This window comes from Emericellopsis cladophorae, assembly GCF_022114955.1.
Source record: "Emericellopsis cladophorae strain MUM 19.33 chromosome Unknown NODE_37_length_229796_cov_116_624128, whole genome shotgun sequence".
Taxonomy (NCBI): Eukaryota; Fungi; Ascomycota; class Sordariomycetes; order Hypocreales; family Bionectriaceae; genus Emericellopsis; species Emericellopsis cladophorae.
The window spans coordinates 179,964-197,253 of NW_026250962.1; the positions used below are offsets into that span (position 1 = coordinate 179,964).

The 17,290-nt window shown below is 54.8% G+C and overlaps 1 protein-coding gene across 1 annotated transcript in view; it reads left to right on the forward strand.

The window, feature by feature from the left end:
* Positions 1-192: 192 nt before the first annotated feature.
* J7T54_004252 (nonribosomal peptide synthase) overlaps positions 193-17,290 on the forward strand; it is a gene marked incomplete at both ends in the record, with an annotated part of 45,726 nt that continues 28,628 nt past the window's right edge. The window contains 2 exons of the mRNA XM_051507921.1: positions 193-4,091; positions 4,164-17,257. Coding sequence (XP_051360975.1) covers positions 193-4,091; positions 4,164-17,257 — 16,993 coding nt within the window. The remainder of the gene's footprint in view (positions 4,092-4,163; positions 17,258-17,290) is intronic.

Consider the following 17,290-nt stretch of genomic DNA (forward strand, 5'->3'; position numbering starts at 1 on the left):
AGAGGAGGCTCGTATGTTCGCCTTGCGCTTGAGCAACGACACATAACGATCTCTGTCTTGTGAGACTGAGCGATACCGGCACATGCGAATTCAGCAGCGACGACAGAAATTGCCACACGCTACACCGATATCCTTCCCTTGCGAAACATCATACTCCAAACAAACGACCTCATTCTTATTGCTGCTGGCGCCATGGCTACGCAGCAGGTCCCCTCTGCGTCCACCTCACAGCTTGGGATCCCCACTGCGACAACTACAACTCCAAGCCATGCTTCGACCCAGGACCTCGAACAAGCTCTTGCCTGGAACGATGGCAACGCCCCCGAAATCATCGATTCCTGTGTTCATCAATTAGTCGAGAACCAGGCGCGAATTCGCCCGCATGCCTCAGCTGTCCATGCTTGGGATCGCCACTTCACCTACAGCGAGCTCAACTCGGCAGCCAACCGCTTGGCGCACCATCTTGTGGACGATCAGGGCGTCGGACTGGAAGACATTATTCACGTTTGCTTTGACAAGTCGGCATGGTACTGTGTCGCCATCCTCGCCATCAACAAGGCGGGGGCGATGTGGGCACCCATTGACCCATCACACCCTCTCGAGCGGAACCAGTCCGTGGTCTCACAGACGCGCTCGAAACTCATCATCACATCGCCAACCCATGCCGAGCTCGGAGGTAAGTTGGTTGGAAAAGTCGTTGAGCTCACACCACGCCTGGATGTACACTTGGCTCGCAACAAGCCCGAGTCTAGCAACGCTGCGCCCGCGAGTGATGTGTGCCCCCGTAACGCTGTTTACATCCTATTCACTTCTGGCAGCACAGGCGTCCCCAAGGGATTTGTCATGGAGCATGGCTCTGTCTGTACCTCACAAACAGCGATCGCAAGAAGACTCGGGTTGTCGGTCGACGTGCGCATATTACAATTCGCGACATTCGTTTTTGACTTGTCTATTGGCGAGATTATCGGGCCCCTGATTTCCGGCGCCTGTATCTGCGTTCCTAGCGAGGAGGACCGACTAAACGCCCTGCCCGAATTTATTCGCGAGAAAGGAATCAACTGGGCCTATTTTACACCTGCATTCACCCGTACATTAAGACCCCAGGATTTCCCCGAACTCGAGCTTCTCCTGCTGGCAGGCGAAGCTGTTGGTCGGGACGTGCTGGAAACATGGTTTGGCAACGTACGCTTGATCAACGGATGGGGACCTGCAGAGACATGCTGCTTCTCGACCCTCCATGAGTGGAAATCAAAGGACGAGTCGCCGTTGACAGTGGGGCGACCTGTCGGCGGCCTTTGTTGGATTGTCGACCCGGAAGACCCTAGCAGATTGATGCCCATTGGGGAGGAAGGCGAGGTCGTGATCCAGGGACCAACTATCCTAAGAGAATACCTCGCCGACAAGGAGAAGACCGAGAAATCCATGGTCGGAAGTCTTCCCGGCTGGGCACCCTTTCAAGAGTCCTGGCACTATAGCCGCTTCTACAAATCGGGTGATTTGGCGATGTATAACAGCGACGGCACTATCAAATTTGCGAGCCGTAAAGACACCCAGGTTAAGATTCGCGGTCTACGTGTGGAATTGGGAGAAATCGAGCATCATATCCGTCTGTTGCTCCCCGGAGCGCGTCAGGTGACCGTGGACGTACTCAAGACCCAGGCGAGCGCCAATCTCGTCACCTTTTTCAGCTTTACCGACGAGTCACGGCCGAGCAGCGAAATGTACGATGAAGACGCCGACGATGTATTCCTTTCTCTTTCCGAGGAGCGCCGCGCGCAGCTTGCCGACATGGTGGGCCAGCTTGCCTCCAAGTTACCAAGCTATATGATACCCACCATGTTTATTCCTTGCCGCTTCATGCCTTTTATTAACTCTACCAAGTTGGACCGCAAGGGCCTCCAGGCCAAGACTGCGTCCTTGGCCAAGGATGTGCTTGCCGCCTACACCCTGCAAACCTCGAGCGCCTCCAAGGCTGCGCCGGAGACCGATATGGAGGAGCGTCTGCAGAAGATCTGGGCCGGCGTTTTGAATATCCCCGCTGAGACGGTTGGACGCGACGATAACTTTGTGCGCATGGGCGGAGACTCGGTTGCTGCGATCAGGCTTGTCAATAATGCGCGTGCCCAAGGGATCGTCTTGCAGGTCAAGAAGATTTTTGAAGAGCCGCGACTTTGGCGCATGGCTGCTATGGCAGTCGAGGTGGATGTCAATGATGCGGCCGGCACTGAAGATTCGGCTATTGCACCTTTCAGCTTGCTGCCAAAATCCCTTCGCGAGCTTGCGCGCAGTGACGATGTGCGCCAGCAATGCAATCTGTCGCGGGACCAGGTCGTGGAAGATGCCTACCCATGTTCTCCTTTACAAGAAGGTTTGATGGCTCTGGCTGTCAAAAACCCAGGATCATACATTGCCAAGTGGATCTACCGGCTGCAGAAGGATGTGGACGTGCGTCGCTTCAAGATTGCCTGGGAGCGCACGGTTGAAGCCTGCACAAATCTGCGAACAAGGATCATCCAGATGCAAGGTTTGACCACGCAAGTTGTTGTCAAAAACGACTTCTCGTGGGAACCTACAGATGGCATGACCCTCTTCGAGTTTGTCAAGAGCACAGAGTCCGTCACTATGGGCTTTGGATCGAGGCTCAACCGCCATGCGCTTGTTCGTGGATCTGACGGCGAGCACTACTTCATCTGGGTCGGTCACCATACAGTATATGACGGGTGGACCATCAGCCTTCTACTGAACACATTCAAGGATGCCTATAACGCAACATCCGACACGGCACTGGCTCCCTATGCGTCGTTCATCAACTATGCGAAGACACTCGACCCTGCAGAGACCGTGAAGTACTGGCGCCAACAACTCCACGGTGCCAACCGCGCGGCTTTCCCTCCTAACCCCAAGCCCACAGACCATGCTGCGGACGCAAATGATCTGACAAAGACGTACAGCAAGCAGATCGACTTCCCAGACCTCGACGACGACTCGATCACCAAGGCTACGGTGCTACGTGCAGCTTGGGCCCTCCTGATCTCGAGATATTCCGATTCGGAAGATATCACTTTTGGATCAACTGTTTCCGGTCGCCAGGCACCCATCACGGGCATCGAAAACATGCCCGGACCTGCCATCGCAACAGTCCCCGTGCGTGTGACTGTCGACAAGACCCAGACCACCGCCGATTTTCTCGTCGGCATCCAAGAGCAAGCCCTCGACATGGTTGCGTACGAGCAATATGGCCTCCAAAACATAGCCAAGGTCAGCAGCGACGCTGGTGACGCATGCGAATTCTCGTCTCTCCTTGTCCTGCAGCCTATGAAGTACCTGACAGGCGTCGCCGAGGAGCTGCTGGAGCAGTGCAGTGCCGAAGGCCGCAAGATTGAGGAGCTGCCCGAAGGCTACTTCAACTATCCATTGGTCGGACAGTGCTACGTATACGACGACTACGTGAATCTTGCTTTGACGTACAAGTCGGACGTACTGAGCGAGTCGACTCTTCAGGCATTGGCTAGCCAATACGGCAACGTTGTCGAACAGCTTCTCCTGCAAAGGGAGGCCACGCTGGGGGATGTTGCCGTGGCTGGTCAGTGGGATCTGGACACGTCGTATCGCTTCAACTCGGTTGTCCCCAACGTCGTTAGCTCAACGCTTCACGAGATGATTGAGGAGCAAGCGCGTGTGCGTCCTGAAGCGCCCGCTATTGTGGCTTGGGATCTCGAGCTATCTTACGCCGACTACAATCGCGCTGCCAATAGGTTAGCTACCCTTCTGGTGGATGACTATGGCGTCAAAATAGGCGATTTGATCCACGTCTGCTTCGAGAAGTCAGCTTGGTACTTTGTCGCGATTCTGGCTATCATGAAGGCGGGCGCCGCATGGGTGCCGCTTGACGCCGGGCATCCTGCTCAACGTCAGCAACAAGTTGTTTCGCAGACGGGTGCTTCCTTAGCCCTGACATCGACAAGAAATGCGTCTATCTGTGACGGTTTGGTCAAGGACGTTCTTCAAGTGCATGCTGAGCTCGACCAGCAGCTCAGGTCTTCCAGGTCGGATACCAACCTCACTGGCAAAGCGACCCCTGGAGAGGCAGCGTACGTTCTTTTCACATCTGGAAGTACAGGAACCCCCAAGGGTCTCGTTATGGAACATGGATCGGTTTGCAGCAGCGCCACAGCTATTGGTCAACGCCTTGGTCTCTCGCCCAGCGTCCGTATGCTTCAATTTGCCGCCTTTGTCTTCGATCTCTCTATCGGCGAAATCTTTGGTCCGTTGACGCATGGTGGCTCTATTATCATTCCGTCAGAGGAGATCAGGATGAACGGCATCAAACAGTTCATCAATGACATGCAGGTCAACTGGTCCTACCTAACCCCCTCATTTGCTAGGACCCTTCGACCCGACGAGCTCCCCACCCTCGAGTTGTTGCTGTTCGCTGGTGAGGCCGTTCCTCGCGATGTTTTCGACAAATGGTTCGGCAAGGTGCGGTTGATCAACGGCTGGGGCCCAGCCGAGACTTGTTGCTTCAGCACGTTGCATGAGTGGCAGTCGGCTGACGAGTCCCCCTTGAACATTGGACGCCCCGTGGGCTCATTCTGCTGGATCGTTGAACCCCAGAACCCGAGCCACATAGCGCCCATAGGCACCCTAGGCGAGGTTATGATTCAAGGTCCGACCTTGCTTCGTGAGTATCTGGCCGATAAGACCAAGACGGATGCTGCGTCCGTCTACGAGCTGCCTGAGTGGACGCCTCGTCGCACCGATGCTTCGTTCAAGCGCTTCTTCAAGTCAGGCGACCTCTGTAGCTACAATCCCGATGGCACCATTGAATTCTCGTCACGAAAGGACACGCAGGTCAAGATTCGAGGTCTTCGTGTGGAATTGGGCGAAGTTGAGCATCACATTCGGGCCAACTTCACGTCGGCTCGCCAGGTCGCTGTAGACGTGTTCCGCACCGAAGCTGGCGCTAACCTTGTCACTTATTTTTGTATCAACGATGAGTCCAAGACTGCTGGCGCCGACGACCAGGTCTTCCTCCCCTTGAGCTCGGAGATGCAGACTGAACTAAGCAGCATGGTGAGCGAGCTAAGTGTTCACCTCCCGCGCTATATGATCCCGACGCTTTTCATCAACTGCAAATTTATGCCCTTCATCACCTCGACCAAATTGGACCGTAAGGGTTTGCAACAACGCACTGCCGCATTGACACAGGACCAGCTGGCACAGTATGCATTGGTAGATAGCGAGAAGAGACCCCCTGAAACCGACATGGAATACCGGATGCAGAAAATTTGGGCGCGGACGTTGAAGCTGGCGCCCGAGACGATAGGCCGCGACGACAGCTTCCTTCGTATCGGTGGTGATTCGATAGCAGCTATCCACTTGTTGACGGCTGCTCGCGAGGACAAGCTGCTCCTGACGGTCAAGGACATCTTTGATGATCCCCGTCTTTCGAGCGTCGCCGCCAAGTGTGAGTTTGCTAACGAGGGTGCGCCTGACTATACGGATCTGTCTGAATTTTCCCTTCTCGACCAGTCTCGTCGCGAGCTCGTGGCCGTTGAGACTCGGCAACAGTGCGTCCTGACAACGCAGCAAGTTGTTGATGCTTATCCCTGCACAGCATTGCAAGAGGGTTTGATGGCTCTATCCATGAAGCAGCCTGGTTCCTACATTGCGAAGTGGGTTTATCGCATTAGCGACGAGGTTGAGACATTGGCCTTCAAGACTGCCTGGGAGACGACTGTGGCGACCTTGCCAAACCTGCGAACAAGGATGGTGACAATACAAGGCAAAACTATACAGTCAATCGTAACGGATGATGTGGAGTGGGAGAACACGGAGGGCTTGACACTGTCCGCCTTTCTGGAGGCCGCGCAAGATATCAAGATGACCTTTGGGTCCCGACTCAGCCGTTACGGTCTTGTTGTGAAAGGCGATTTTCGATACTTTGTCTGGATCGCTCACCATGCTATCTATGATGGATGGACCATGCGACTGATGCTAAGTACGCTCACAGACGTCTACCAAGGCTATGAATCCCTAGAGCTGAAGCCTCACGCGAGCTTCATCAAGTATGTGCAGAGTATCAACCTAGAGGACGCGGTAAGCTTCTGGCGTACCCAACTGGAGGACGCAAAGAAAGCCACCTTTCCTCCGACTGCCAAGCTAGCTGGTGCGTCCTCTTCCTCAGCCCACAAGGTCACTCGCCTTATGCGCAACCGGATCGAGTTTCCAAATACCAACACCTCCATCACCAAAGCCACAATTATCCGGGCTGCCTGGGCCATTGTGCTGGCGCGCTACTGCGATACTGATGATGTGACCTTTGGAACAACTGTCTCCGGTCGTCAAGCCCCTGTTCCGAACCTGGGTGAGATGCCCGGGCCCATGGTAGCTACTGTACCCGTCAGAGTTCGCTTGGACCGTGACCAGCGCATCTCCACGTATCTGCACCACATTCAGACGCAGGCGTCGGAAATGATTGCCTACGAGCAATTCGGCATGCAGCATATCGGCAAGATCAGCCCGGCAGCTGAAGAGGCTTGCGACTTCTCTTCGTTGCTGGTGATCCAACCTTTCCAGCAGATGGCCGCCGTCGGCGCGCACTCTGACGCAATAATCGAGATGGATTCGTCTGCTAAGCACGGCACTGAAGACACCCTTGAGGGCTATTTCTCGTACCCCTTGGTGCTACAGGGGGAGGTTTCAGATGATCATGTGGATCTTGTGCTCACGTACGACTCTGAGATTCTCCAAGAGGTGCAAATGACCCAGCTGTCACATCATTTTGAGCATGTTGTAAAACAGCTGTTGGCTCAAGATAACACTCCCATCTCTGAGATTTCCGTGGCCGCACCCTGGGACCTTGAGAAGGCCTTCGCGTACAATGACGAGGAGCCCGAACTTGTCGAATTGACCCTCCACGACCAAATTGCTCTCCAAGCTGAGAGACGCCCTGATGCACCAGCTATCGATGCGTGGGACAAGAGACTTACGTACAAGGAGTTCAACGCTGCGGCCGACCGCCTTGCCAGTTTCCTCGTGGAGGAATACAGCGTTGAGGATGGAGATCTCGTACACGTTTGTTTCGAGAAGTCGGCGTGGCACTTTGTCGCCATCCTGGCCATCATGAAGGTCGGAGCGGCTTGGGTTCCCCTGGAACCTGGTCACCCTACAGAGCGCCAGCGCCAAGTCACTGGCCAGACCAAGGCGAAGCTCGCGCTTGTTTCCCCCGGAAACGCTCCGATGGCCAAGGAGCTGTTGGAACAGATTTTGGAAGTGACACCTGAACTTGACCAAGAACTCGCCAACAGGTTTGCACAGGGACCGAATCTCCAGATCTCCCCTCGCAACGCCGCCTACGTGCTGTTCACCTCTGGTTCAACCGGAACGCCCAAGGGTCTCGTCATGGAGCACGGATCTGTTAGCACCTCTGCTCGAGCTATCGGGAAGAGGCTTGGTCTGGATTCTACCGTTAGGATGCTGCAATTCGCCGCCTTTGTGTTCGATCTTTCTATCGGCGAAATCTTCGGGCCGCTCACCCACGGTGGCTGTCTCTGCATCCCTTCGGACCACGATCGTCTCAATAACTTGACCGGCTACATCCGCAATGTTCAGGTCAACTGGTCGTACTTGACACCTGCCTTTGCGCGAACGATCAAGCCCGAAGATGTTCCTTCTTTAGAGCTGTTGCTTTTTGCCGGCGAGGCTGTCCCTCGCGACGTCTTTGAACAGTGGTTCGGAAAGGTCCGCTTGGTCAACGGTTGGGGTCCAGCTGAGACTTGCTGTTTCAGCACTCTTCACGAATGGAAGTCTTTTAATGAAAGCCCCCTGACCGTTGGAAAGCCTGTCGGGGGCTTCTGCTGGATTGTCGACCCTGACAACCCTCAAAAGCTCGCTCCCATTGGCACGCTTGGCGAAGCTGTCATCCAAGGCCCAACCATTCTGCGCGAGTACCTGGCTGACAAGGCCAAAACTGGCGCCGCAACGGTTTATAGTCTGCCCGAATGGGCACCGAAGCGCGACACGGGCGCCCACGCTTATGGACGATTCTTCAAATCTGGCGACTTGTGCAGCTACAACGCGGACGGAACTATCGAGTTCTCCACGCGTAAAGATACACAGGTCAAGATTCGTGGTCTCCGGGTTGAATTGGGCGAAGTTGAGCATCACATCCAGACTAACTTGGAGGGCGCGCGTCAGGTTGCCGTGGACGTCCTAAAGACCGAGACTGGAACCAACCTGGTAGCATACTTCTGCTTCACAGACGATTCCAAGACAGCCAGTGCGACAAGTTGTGACGCCGAGGGGCCTTTCATGCCCCTGAGCCCCTACTTGCAAAACCAACTGACGGCGACGGTCGGAACACTGTCAATCTCTCTGCCTCGTTACATGATTCCCACCCTCTATATCCCCTGCTCATACATGCCATTCATTACGTCTACCAAGCTTGATCGCAGGGGTCTTCGTGCTGCCACCGCTGGCCTTAGTCAGGATGAGCTCGCCACCTATGCCCTCCAGGACAGCGAGAAGAGAGCGCCCGAGACGCCGATGGAAGAGCGTCTCCAAACCGTCTGGGCTGAGATCCTCAATCGTGCAAAGGAGTCTATAGGCCGTGACGATAGCTTCCTGCGCATTGGCGGAGATTCAGTGGCCGCCATCCATTTGATCACCACCTGCAGGAACGAGGGCATCCAGCTCAGCGTCAAGGATATCTTTGACGACCCTCGTCTGTTTGCGGTGGCCTCCAAGGCTGTCGAGATCGATGCATCTGCTGTGGAAACCATAATCGAGCCTTTCAGCCTCCTGGATCCGAGTGCGCACCACTTCGTCCTGAACAAGGCCATCCAAGAGCAATGTGGCCTCGAGGCAACCCAAATTATGGACGCTTACCCTTGCACGCCCTTGCAAGATGGCCTAATTGCGCTATCTGCCAAACAACCTGGGTCATATATCACCAAGTATTTCTTCAAAATCCCTAGCGGAATTGACTTGGACCGCTTCAAGTCGTCATGGGAGAAGACCATCGACCTTTGCGACAACCTACACACTAGAATTGTTACGACAGGCCACGCTTCCGTGCAGGTCGTTGTCAAGGACGACAAGTCCTGGGAAGATACTCAGGGCATGAGCGTCGATGAATTCATCGCTGACAGACAGAGCTACGAGATGACCTATGGCTCACGTCTCTGCCGCTTCGCCCTCATTAACCAACCCAACGACGAGGATTTCTTCGTCTGGGTGATCCATCATTCCGTCATTGACGGTTGGGCGTTACAGCTCATCCAGCAGGTTGTCCACGATATATACTGGGATAACGGAATACCCGTCGTTGAGCCCTACTCCGGCTTTGTCAAGTATACTGAAAGCATCGAACCTCAAGCTGCCGGTAACTACTGGAAGACTCAGTTAGATGGCGCCACCAAACCGTCATTCCCACCTACGTCCGGCGTCAACTCCGAAGGTGATATCCAGGTCACGACCAAGAAGATCCGAATGCCCCTTGAGATGAACTCTTCCATCACCAAGGCCTCTGTTCTGCGTGCCGCCTGGTCAATCGTATTGGCGCGTCACAACGGCGGGGACGATATCACCTTTGGCGCGACCGTCTCAGGCCGCAACGCCCCCGTCACAGGCGTGAATAGCATGACAGGCCCGGCTATTGCTACGGTTCCTGTTCGTGTGACCATAGACCGTCAGAAGGTCGTCTCTAAATTCCTTTTAGACGTGCAGAATCAGGCTTCTGATATGGTAGCCTACGAACAATACGGATTGAGCAACATTTCCCGTGTGAGCAGCACGGCCAAGGAAGCCTGCGACTTTTCGTCCCTCGTCGTCATCCAGCCGCGTCAGTTCATGGATAATATGGACGAAGCGTCAGCTGATGCCGTCATTGTGTTCGGACAGGACCAATACGCTATGACGGAAGAGCAAATGAAACACTACTTCAACTATCCGCTTGTTTTGCTTTCTTTGATCTACGACGACCACATCGAGATCCGCTTCTTCCACAACACCGATGCGCTGTCGGCATACCAAGTCGAAGCAGTTGCTGAGCAATTGGATCACGTTGTCCAGCAATTGCTCAAGCACCAGTCTTCCAAGCTTGGCGATATCTCTCTTGTCGGTCCGTGGGACCTGCGCCACGCTGAAGAGTCAAGCAAGGTTGCCGATGCTACAGAGTCTTGCACCCACTGGCTTATCGAGCAGCAAATTGAGAGGCAGCCCGAGGCTGAAGCCGTCTCTTCCTGGGATGCCGAATTGTCTTATAAGCAGCTTGGAATTTACGCATCTCGCCTGGCTACTAAACTCCAGTCTCTCGGTGTCGGTCCAGAGTCTCTTGTTCCGTTCTGCTTCCCGAAGTCGGCGTGGGCTGTCGTCACCATGGTGGCCATCGAGATGGCTGGAGGTGCCTTTGTTCCCCTGGATCCTATGGCCCCGACTGGTCGTCTCCAGGGTATCATTGACGATACCATCTCCAAGCTAGTCATCGTTGCTCCGTCCTGCAAAGATGCCCTGAAAGATGTACAGGTCGACACGTTTGTCTTGGACGAGACTATCCTCAAGTCGCTGCCCGATGTCAATTCAGTTGCTACAGCTGTCAAGCCCGACAATGCATCATTTGTCATCTTTACCTCTGGTTCCACCGGAAAGCCAAAGGGAATGGTGATTGAGCATCGCGCAATCTGCTCTTCTGTCAGTGGGTACGGCGTGACACCTGGAATTGGTCCAGGCTCGCGCGTTTTCGCCTTCTCGGCCTACACATTTGACGTGGGCGTCCTCGATGTCTTGGTCACCCTCGCGCGAGGTGGGACGGTCTGCGTACCTTCTGACCATGACCGCCACAACAACATTGCCGGGGCAATCAACTCGACCAAGGCCAATTGGGCTTTTCTGACTCCTACCGTGGCCAGCCTTCTCAAGCCCGCTGATGTGTTAACACTCAAGACTCTGGGGCTGGGTGGCGAGGTCGTTACGAAGAAGGTTGTCGAGCAGTGGTCTGGTCATGCTGAGCTCCACGGTCTCTACGGTCCCGCTGAGGCATCTATCTGCGCCTGGCGGAAAGACGTAGGAAAGGTCGGCAAGCCAAACAACCTCGGTGCGCCTCTGATGTCCGCCTTCTGGGTTGTCGAACCTGACAATGTGAAGCAAATCGTCCCCGTTGGCTGCATTGGGGAGTTGCTCATCCAAGCTCCTACCCTGGCTCGTGGCTATTTAAACGTTGACGACAAGACGAACAGCGTCTGGATCGAGAATGCTTATTGGCTCCCTGGATCCGGTAGCAAGCGAGCTTATCAGACTGGCGATCTCGTTCGTCGCAACGAGGATGGCACTTTCGATTACATGGGTCGCAAAGATACCCAAGTCAAGCTTCGCGGTCAACGTGTTGAGCTCGGCGAGATCGAGTCCCGGATTCACGCCCATCTACCCGAGGGTATGGACGCTATTGTCGAGGTCGTTGACGATGCCATCATGGCGCTTCTGTGGTACACCTCTGGCTCCAAGGACCAAGAGCTCACGGTATTCGAAGATGTATCTAGCGACAAGCAGGCGTTGATCTCCCGAGTTGACAATGCGCTCAGCAATGTTTTGCCCGCCCACATGATGCCTATAAACTACCCAATTTTCAAAGGCAAACCAGAGCAGCTCACCTCCGGCAAGGTCAACCGCCGACAACTCGCCGCAGCTGGTCGCGCTGTGACCCCTCACAAGCGCTCGAGGTTTTCTCCCGGCGCCCTGGACAGCGTACCTCCTACCGAGCCCATGGAGCTTCGCCTGCGCGATCTCTGGGCTGACATCCTTGGAGTTGACGCTGAGACCATCGGAAAGCACGATAACTTCCTCCGCCTAGGCGGTGACTCTATCAGTGCTATCAAGCTCGTGACTCTCGCTCAGCAGAGTGGCATCAGGTTGACCGTGGGCGCCATCTTCAAAGATTCCCGGTTGTCTGACATGTCGGCTGTGGCTCAAACTGAAGAAAAAGATGCTGAGTCCTTGGAGACGACGCCCTTCTCATTACTTCCCGAGGCTGAGATCGAGGACATTAAGTCTGCTGTTCAGGACCAATGTGGCCTTACGTCCAAGGACGTCATTGAAGACATCTTCCCCTGCACAAGTCTCCAAGAGGGTCTGATGGCTCTCGCTATCAAGCAACCGGGATCGTACCTGGCCAAGGAGGTTTACCGCCTCTCAAGCGATGTAGACATTGCCAGGTTCAAGCAGGCTTGGGAGCACGTCGTTGAGATGAGCACAAACTTACGCACCCGCATTGTCCGTGTCGGGGACCAGATCCTGCAGACTGTTATCAAGTACTCATCTTGGGAGAGCACTCGTGCTCACGACATGCGATCGCTGATGGCTGAGGCCGCCGCGACTGATATCACTTTGGGTTCTCCCCTGTGTCGTTACGCACTCTTCAAAGAGGACGATGGCTCCTACTATTTCGGCATCATCATCCATCACGCGATCTTTGACGGCTGGACTCTGGGTTTGATTTTCAACGCTCTTCGTTCAGGTTACGCGGGCGAGGAAGTTTGCGATTTCAACCGATATGCCTCGTTTGTCAAGTATGTGCAACACATTGATCAGGGTGCTGCCACCGAATTCTGGAAGAAGCAACTCATGGGCGCTCGAAGGGCCACATTTCCACCTTTAAAGCCTCCCGTTGCCGAGAACAAGTCCAAGACACGCATCCTGAGCCGCAAGTTTGACTTCAACTATATGGGCAATTCTTCAATCACCCGCGCGACTATCTTGCGTGCCGCATGGGCCATTGTCCTTGGCAGATACAGTGATTCGACCGACGTGACCTTTGGTGCTACTGTGTCAGGCCGAAATGCATCTGTTCCGGGCCTCACTGAGATGACAGGCCCGACCATTGCCACTGTCCCTGTTCGCATCCGGATGGACAGGAGCACGCTTGTGCCAGACTTCTTGCAATCGATCCAGATGCAAGCATCCGAGATGGTCGAGTTTGAGCAGTTTGGTCTTCAGAACATCTCAAAGATCCATCCAGATATTGCAGAGGCCACTCGCTTCTCTTCGTTGGTCGTGGTGCAGCCCTTCCAGCAGATGGGTTTGGCTTCCGCTGGCAGCGAGGCGGAGCTTTTCACCGTCGACGAAGGCAAGTTCAAGCCCGAGGAGGCCATGTCGGGCTACTTCAGCTACCCCCTTGTCCTTCAGTGCATTCTTCTCGAGGATCAAGTAGAGCTGGCTCTTACGTACGATGCCAATGTGACCACACAGGAGCAGTTGTCCGCCCTCTCGTACCAATTTGAGGGCGTTGTTCACCAGTTGCTGTCTCCTCGACCGAAGCCACTTGGCGCGATCGACGTCGCTTCCCAATGGGACAGACTGCAGGCTGTCCGATGGAATGCCGAGAAGCCTGACATCTGGCACACATGTATCCACGACGTTATCGAGGAGCAGGCTGGCACAAGGCCCGATGCTATCGCTGTTCGTGGGTGGGACTACCGTCTCACCTACAGGGAGTTGATTCAGCACGCCAACCGACTCGCCAACCACCTTGTCAACGACTACGGCGTCAAAAGTGGTGACCTGATTCACGTCTGCTTTGACCATTCGGCTTGGTTCTATGTCGCCACATTGGCTACCAATAAGGCTGGATCAGCTTGGGTGCCTCTTGAGCCCTCGCAGCCTCCACAACGTCACAAGCAGGTTGCTGACCAGACCATGGCGAAGATCTGCCTGGCCTCGGTGAACCACGTCGAGAAGTGCAAGCAGCTGTTCCCCACTGTCATTGGTGTCGATAAAACCCTGGATTCGCAGCTCGTCGAGTCTGGTGTGGAGACTGACAAGGGGCCTGATGTTGCGATCACACCTCGCCACGCAGCCTACGTGCTCTTCACCTCTGGTAGTACCGGTACCCCGAAGGGTCTTGTTATGGAGCACATCAGTGTCTGCACGTCCATGAGGCATGCGAATGCCCGCATTGGTCTCTCGCCCAAGGTCAATGTCCTGGACTTTGCGTCTTATGTCTTTGACATGACCATTTGCGAAGACTTTGCTCCCCTCATGTACGGCGGTACTGTCTGCGTGCCCAACGAAGACACTAGGATGAACGGACTCATTGAATTCATCAACGAGATGGACATCAATGCTCTTTACATGACGCCTGCGTTTGCACGTACCATCAAGCCCGCCGACGTGCCCCAGGTCAATCTTTTGGTGTTTGCGGGCGAGGCCGTGCCAAAGGATGTCTTTGACCAGTGGTTCGGACATGGTGTCCGCATGTTCAATGGTTGGGGTCCCGCCGAGACTTGCGTCTTCGCTACACTGCACGAGTGGACATCGGCTGACGAGTCACCACTAACCGTCGGCCGGCCGATCGGTGGCTACTGCTGGATTGTTGATCCCGACGACCCTACCAAGCTTGCGCCCATCGGTACTGAGGGTGAAGTTGTCATCCAGGGACCTAACATACTTCGCGAATACCTCGCTGATCGCGAACGAACGGAAGCCGTCACCATGACTGAATTGCCCGACTGGGCCCCCGAGCGCGATACTCGCCCTTGGAACAGGTTCTTCAAGTCTGGCGATCTATGTAGCTACAACCCTGACGGTACTATCCGCTTCGGTTCACGCAAGGACACGCAGGTCAAAATTCGAGGTCTTCGTATCGAGCTTGGCGAGGTCGAACATCACATTCAGACAACTCTGGAGGGCGCCAAGCAGGTGGCCGTTGACGTGTTGAAGAACGATAAGGGGTCAACCCTTGTTGCGTACTTTGCCTTCAACAACGACTCTCGCACCGCTGGTCAAGGCGACGCTGGAGATGATATGTTCATGCCACTCGAAGGGGACCTGCAGTCCCGCGTGAGTGCTCTCGTCGCTGTCCTCAGCGTGAACCTGCCTCGGTACATGGTTCCTACGTTGTTTGTTCCTTGCAAGTGGATGCCCTTTATCACATCTACCAAGTTGGATCGCAAGACTCTCCGCAGCAAGACCGCGGAACTGACGCAGGAGCAATTGAACGCCTATGGTCTTCAGAGCTCCGCGAAGAAGGCGCCCGAGACGGAAATGGAGCGTCGCATACAGAGGATCTGGGCCGGCGTCCTCCGCGTGTCACTGGAATCAATCGGTCGCGATGACTCGTTCCTAGGCATCGGCGGTGATTCTATTGCTGCGATTCACTTGATGACAGCCGCGCGCAAACAGGGTCTGGTGGTCAAGGTCAACGACATTTTCCGCGATCCTCGTCTCTCATCTGTGGCAGCAGCCGCGATGGAGGCCCCTTTGCCTTCTACCGACGACTCCAGAGTTCGAACATTTGACTTGCTGTCCGATGAAGATCGAAAAGTGGTCTTTGGCGACTCGCTGCGGTCCCAGTGCGGACTGCCCAAGGATGCGGAAATTGAAGACGCCTACCCATGCTCACCTCTCCAAGAGGGTCTCATGGCTGTTGCTGTCAAGCAGCCAGGGTCATATATTACGAAATACTTTTTTCAGATCCCTGGTCACATGGATATTCAGCGCTGGATGAAGGCTTGGGAGCGTACTGTTCGAGCGTGTGGGAACCTGCGCACTCGCATCATTCCTTCCAAGAAGCACTCCATTCAAGTGTTGGTGAAAGATGAAGTCTCTTGGGAAGACACGCGCGGGATGGACCTGGACGCATTCATAAAGGTCTCCCAGACCTACAAAATGGCTTACGGATCCAGGCTGTGCCGCTATGCCATCGTGACACCCCCAACCGGAGAAAACTACTTCGTTTGGATCACTCACCACTCTATTGTCGATGGCTGGTGTGTCCAGATTGCTTTGAAGACCCTGCACCAAGCCTACTACGAACAGGACCTTCCAGAGCTCTCCCCTTATGCTGGATTCATCAAATACGCCTTCTCCATCGATGAAGATGCGGCAAACACCTTCTGGAAAGAGCAACTTGAAGGCGGTTCGAAGTCCCCATATCCGCCCACCACTGGTGGCAAGAAAGATGTAGACTATCGAGTTGTTAAAAAGAAGATCTCGGCTCCTTCGCGCATGGAGGGCTCGATCACCAAGGCCACCATTCTGCGCGCAGCGTGGTCCGTCGTTCTCGCTCGCCATTGCAACACTGACGATGTCACCTTTGGTGCCACTGTTTCGGGCCGCAATGCAGCCGTCGAAGGGCTTCAAGACATGCCCGGTCCAGTCATTGCAACTGTCCCTGTCCGCATCCAGCTGAAGCGCGATGCTCCTGTTGACGAGTTGCTCCGAGACGTCCAAAAACAGGCTTCTGAGATGGTCGCTTACGAACAGCTTGGGATCCAGAACATCGCCAAGATCAGCAAGTCGGCTCGCGAATGCTGTGACTTTACAACACTCCTGGTTATCCAGCCCCGACAATACCTGGAAACCATGTCGGACGCTGTCATCATGGACGGGCAGGATGGCACTGAGATGACCGAGCAGGAGATGAACAAATACTTCAACTATCCTCTTGTGCTTCTCTCGCTCATGTATGAAGACCATGTGGAGATACGCTTCTTCCACGACAAGAACGTCGTGCCCACGAAAGAGGTTCAAGCTGTCGCTAACCAGCTTGACCACGTTATGCAGCAGTTGTTTGCCAAGAGGATCAAGCTCGTCAACGATCTCTCCCTCGTCGGTCCGTGGGAGAAGAAGCATGCCCTTCGTAGCACGAAACTTAAGGGTCCAAGCAACTCTTGTATTCACTGGATGATTGAAGAGCACGTTCGTCTTCAACCGGATGCCCCCGCTGTTGTCTCGTGGGATGGCGACATTTCCTACGATGACCTGGGCAAATATGCTTCGCGACTTGCGGCGAAGCTGCAGCAGCAGGGCATTGGACCCGGCGATATTGTCCCTGTCTGCTTTCCCAAGTCCACCTGGGCCGTTGTTGCTATGATTGCCATTCAGATCGCAGGTGGTGCTTTTGTGCCTCTCGACCCCAAGGCGCCTGCAGCACGCCTTCGAGGCGTCGTCGAGGACACCAAAGCGGAACTGATCCTTTGCGCGCCTTCGACACACGAATCTGTCAAGGACCTGAGCATCAGCACCCTGGAGGTTGATGTCGGGTATCTGGCTAGTTTGCCCGTTCCTCGTTCCTCCATCGCACCCATCACCGAGCCCAGCGACCCTTCCTTTGTTATCTTCACTTCGGGATCTACGGGTAAGCCCAAGGGTATGATCCACGAACACGGTGCTATTGCGTCTTCATCCGACGGTTATGGTGTCTGCCAGGGCATTGGCCCCGGTACCCGCGTCTTTGCTTACTCCAACTACACCTTTGATGTCGGTATCATGGACGTACTCGTGACCTTGTCGCGCG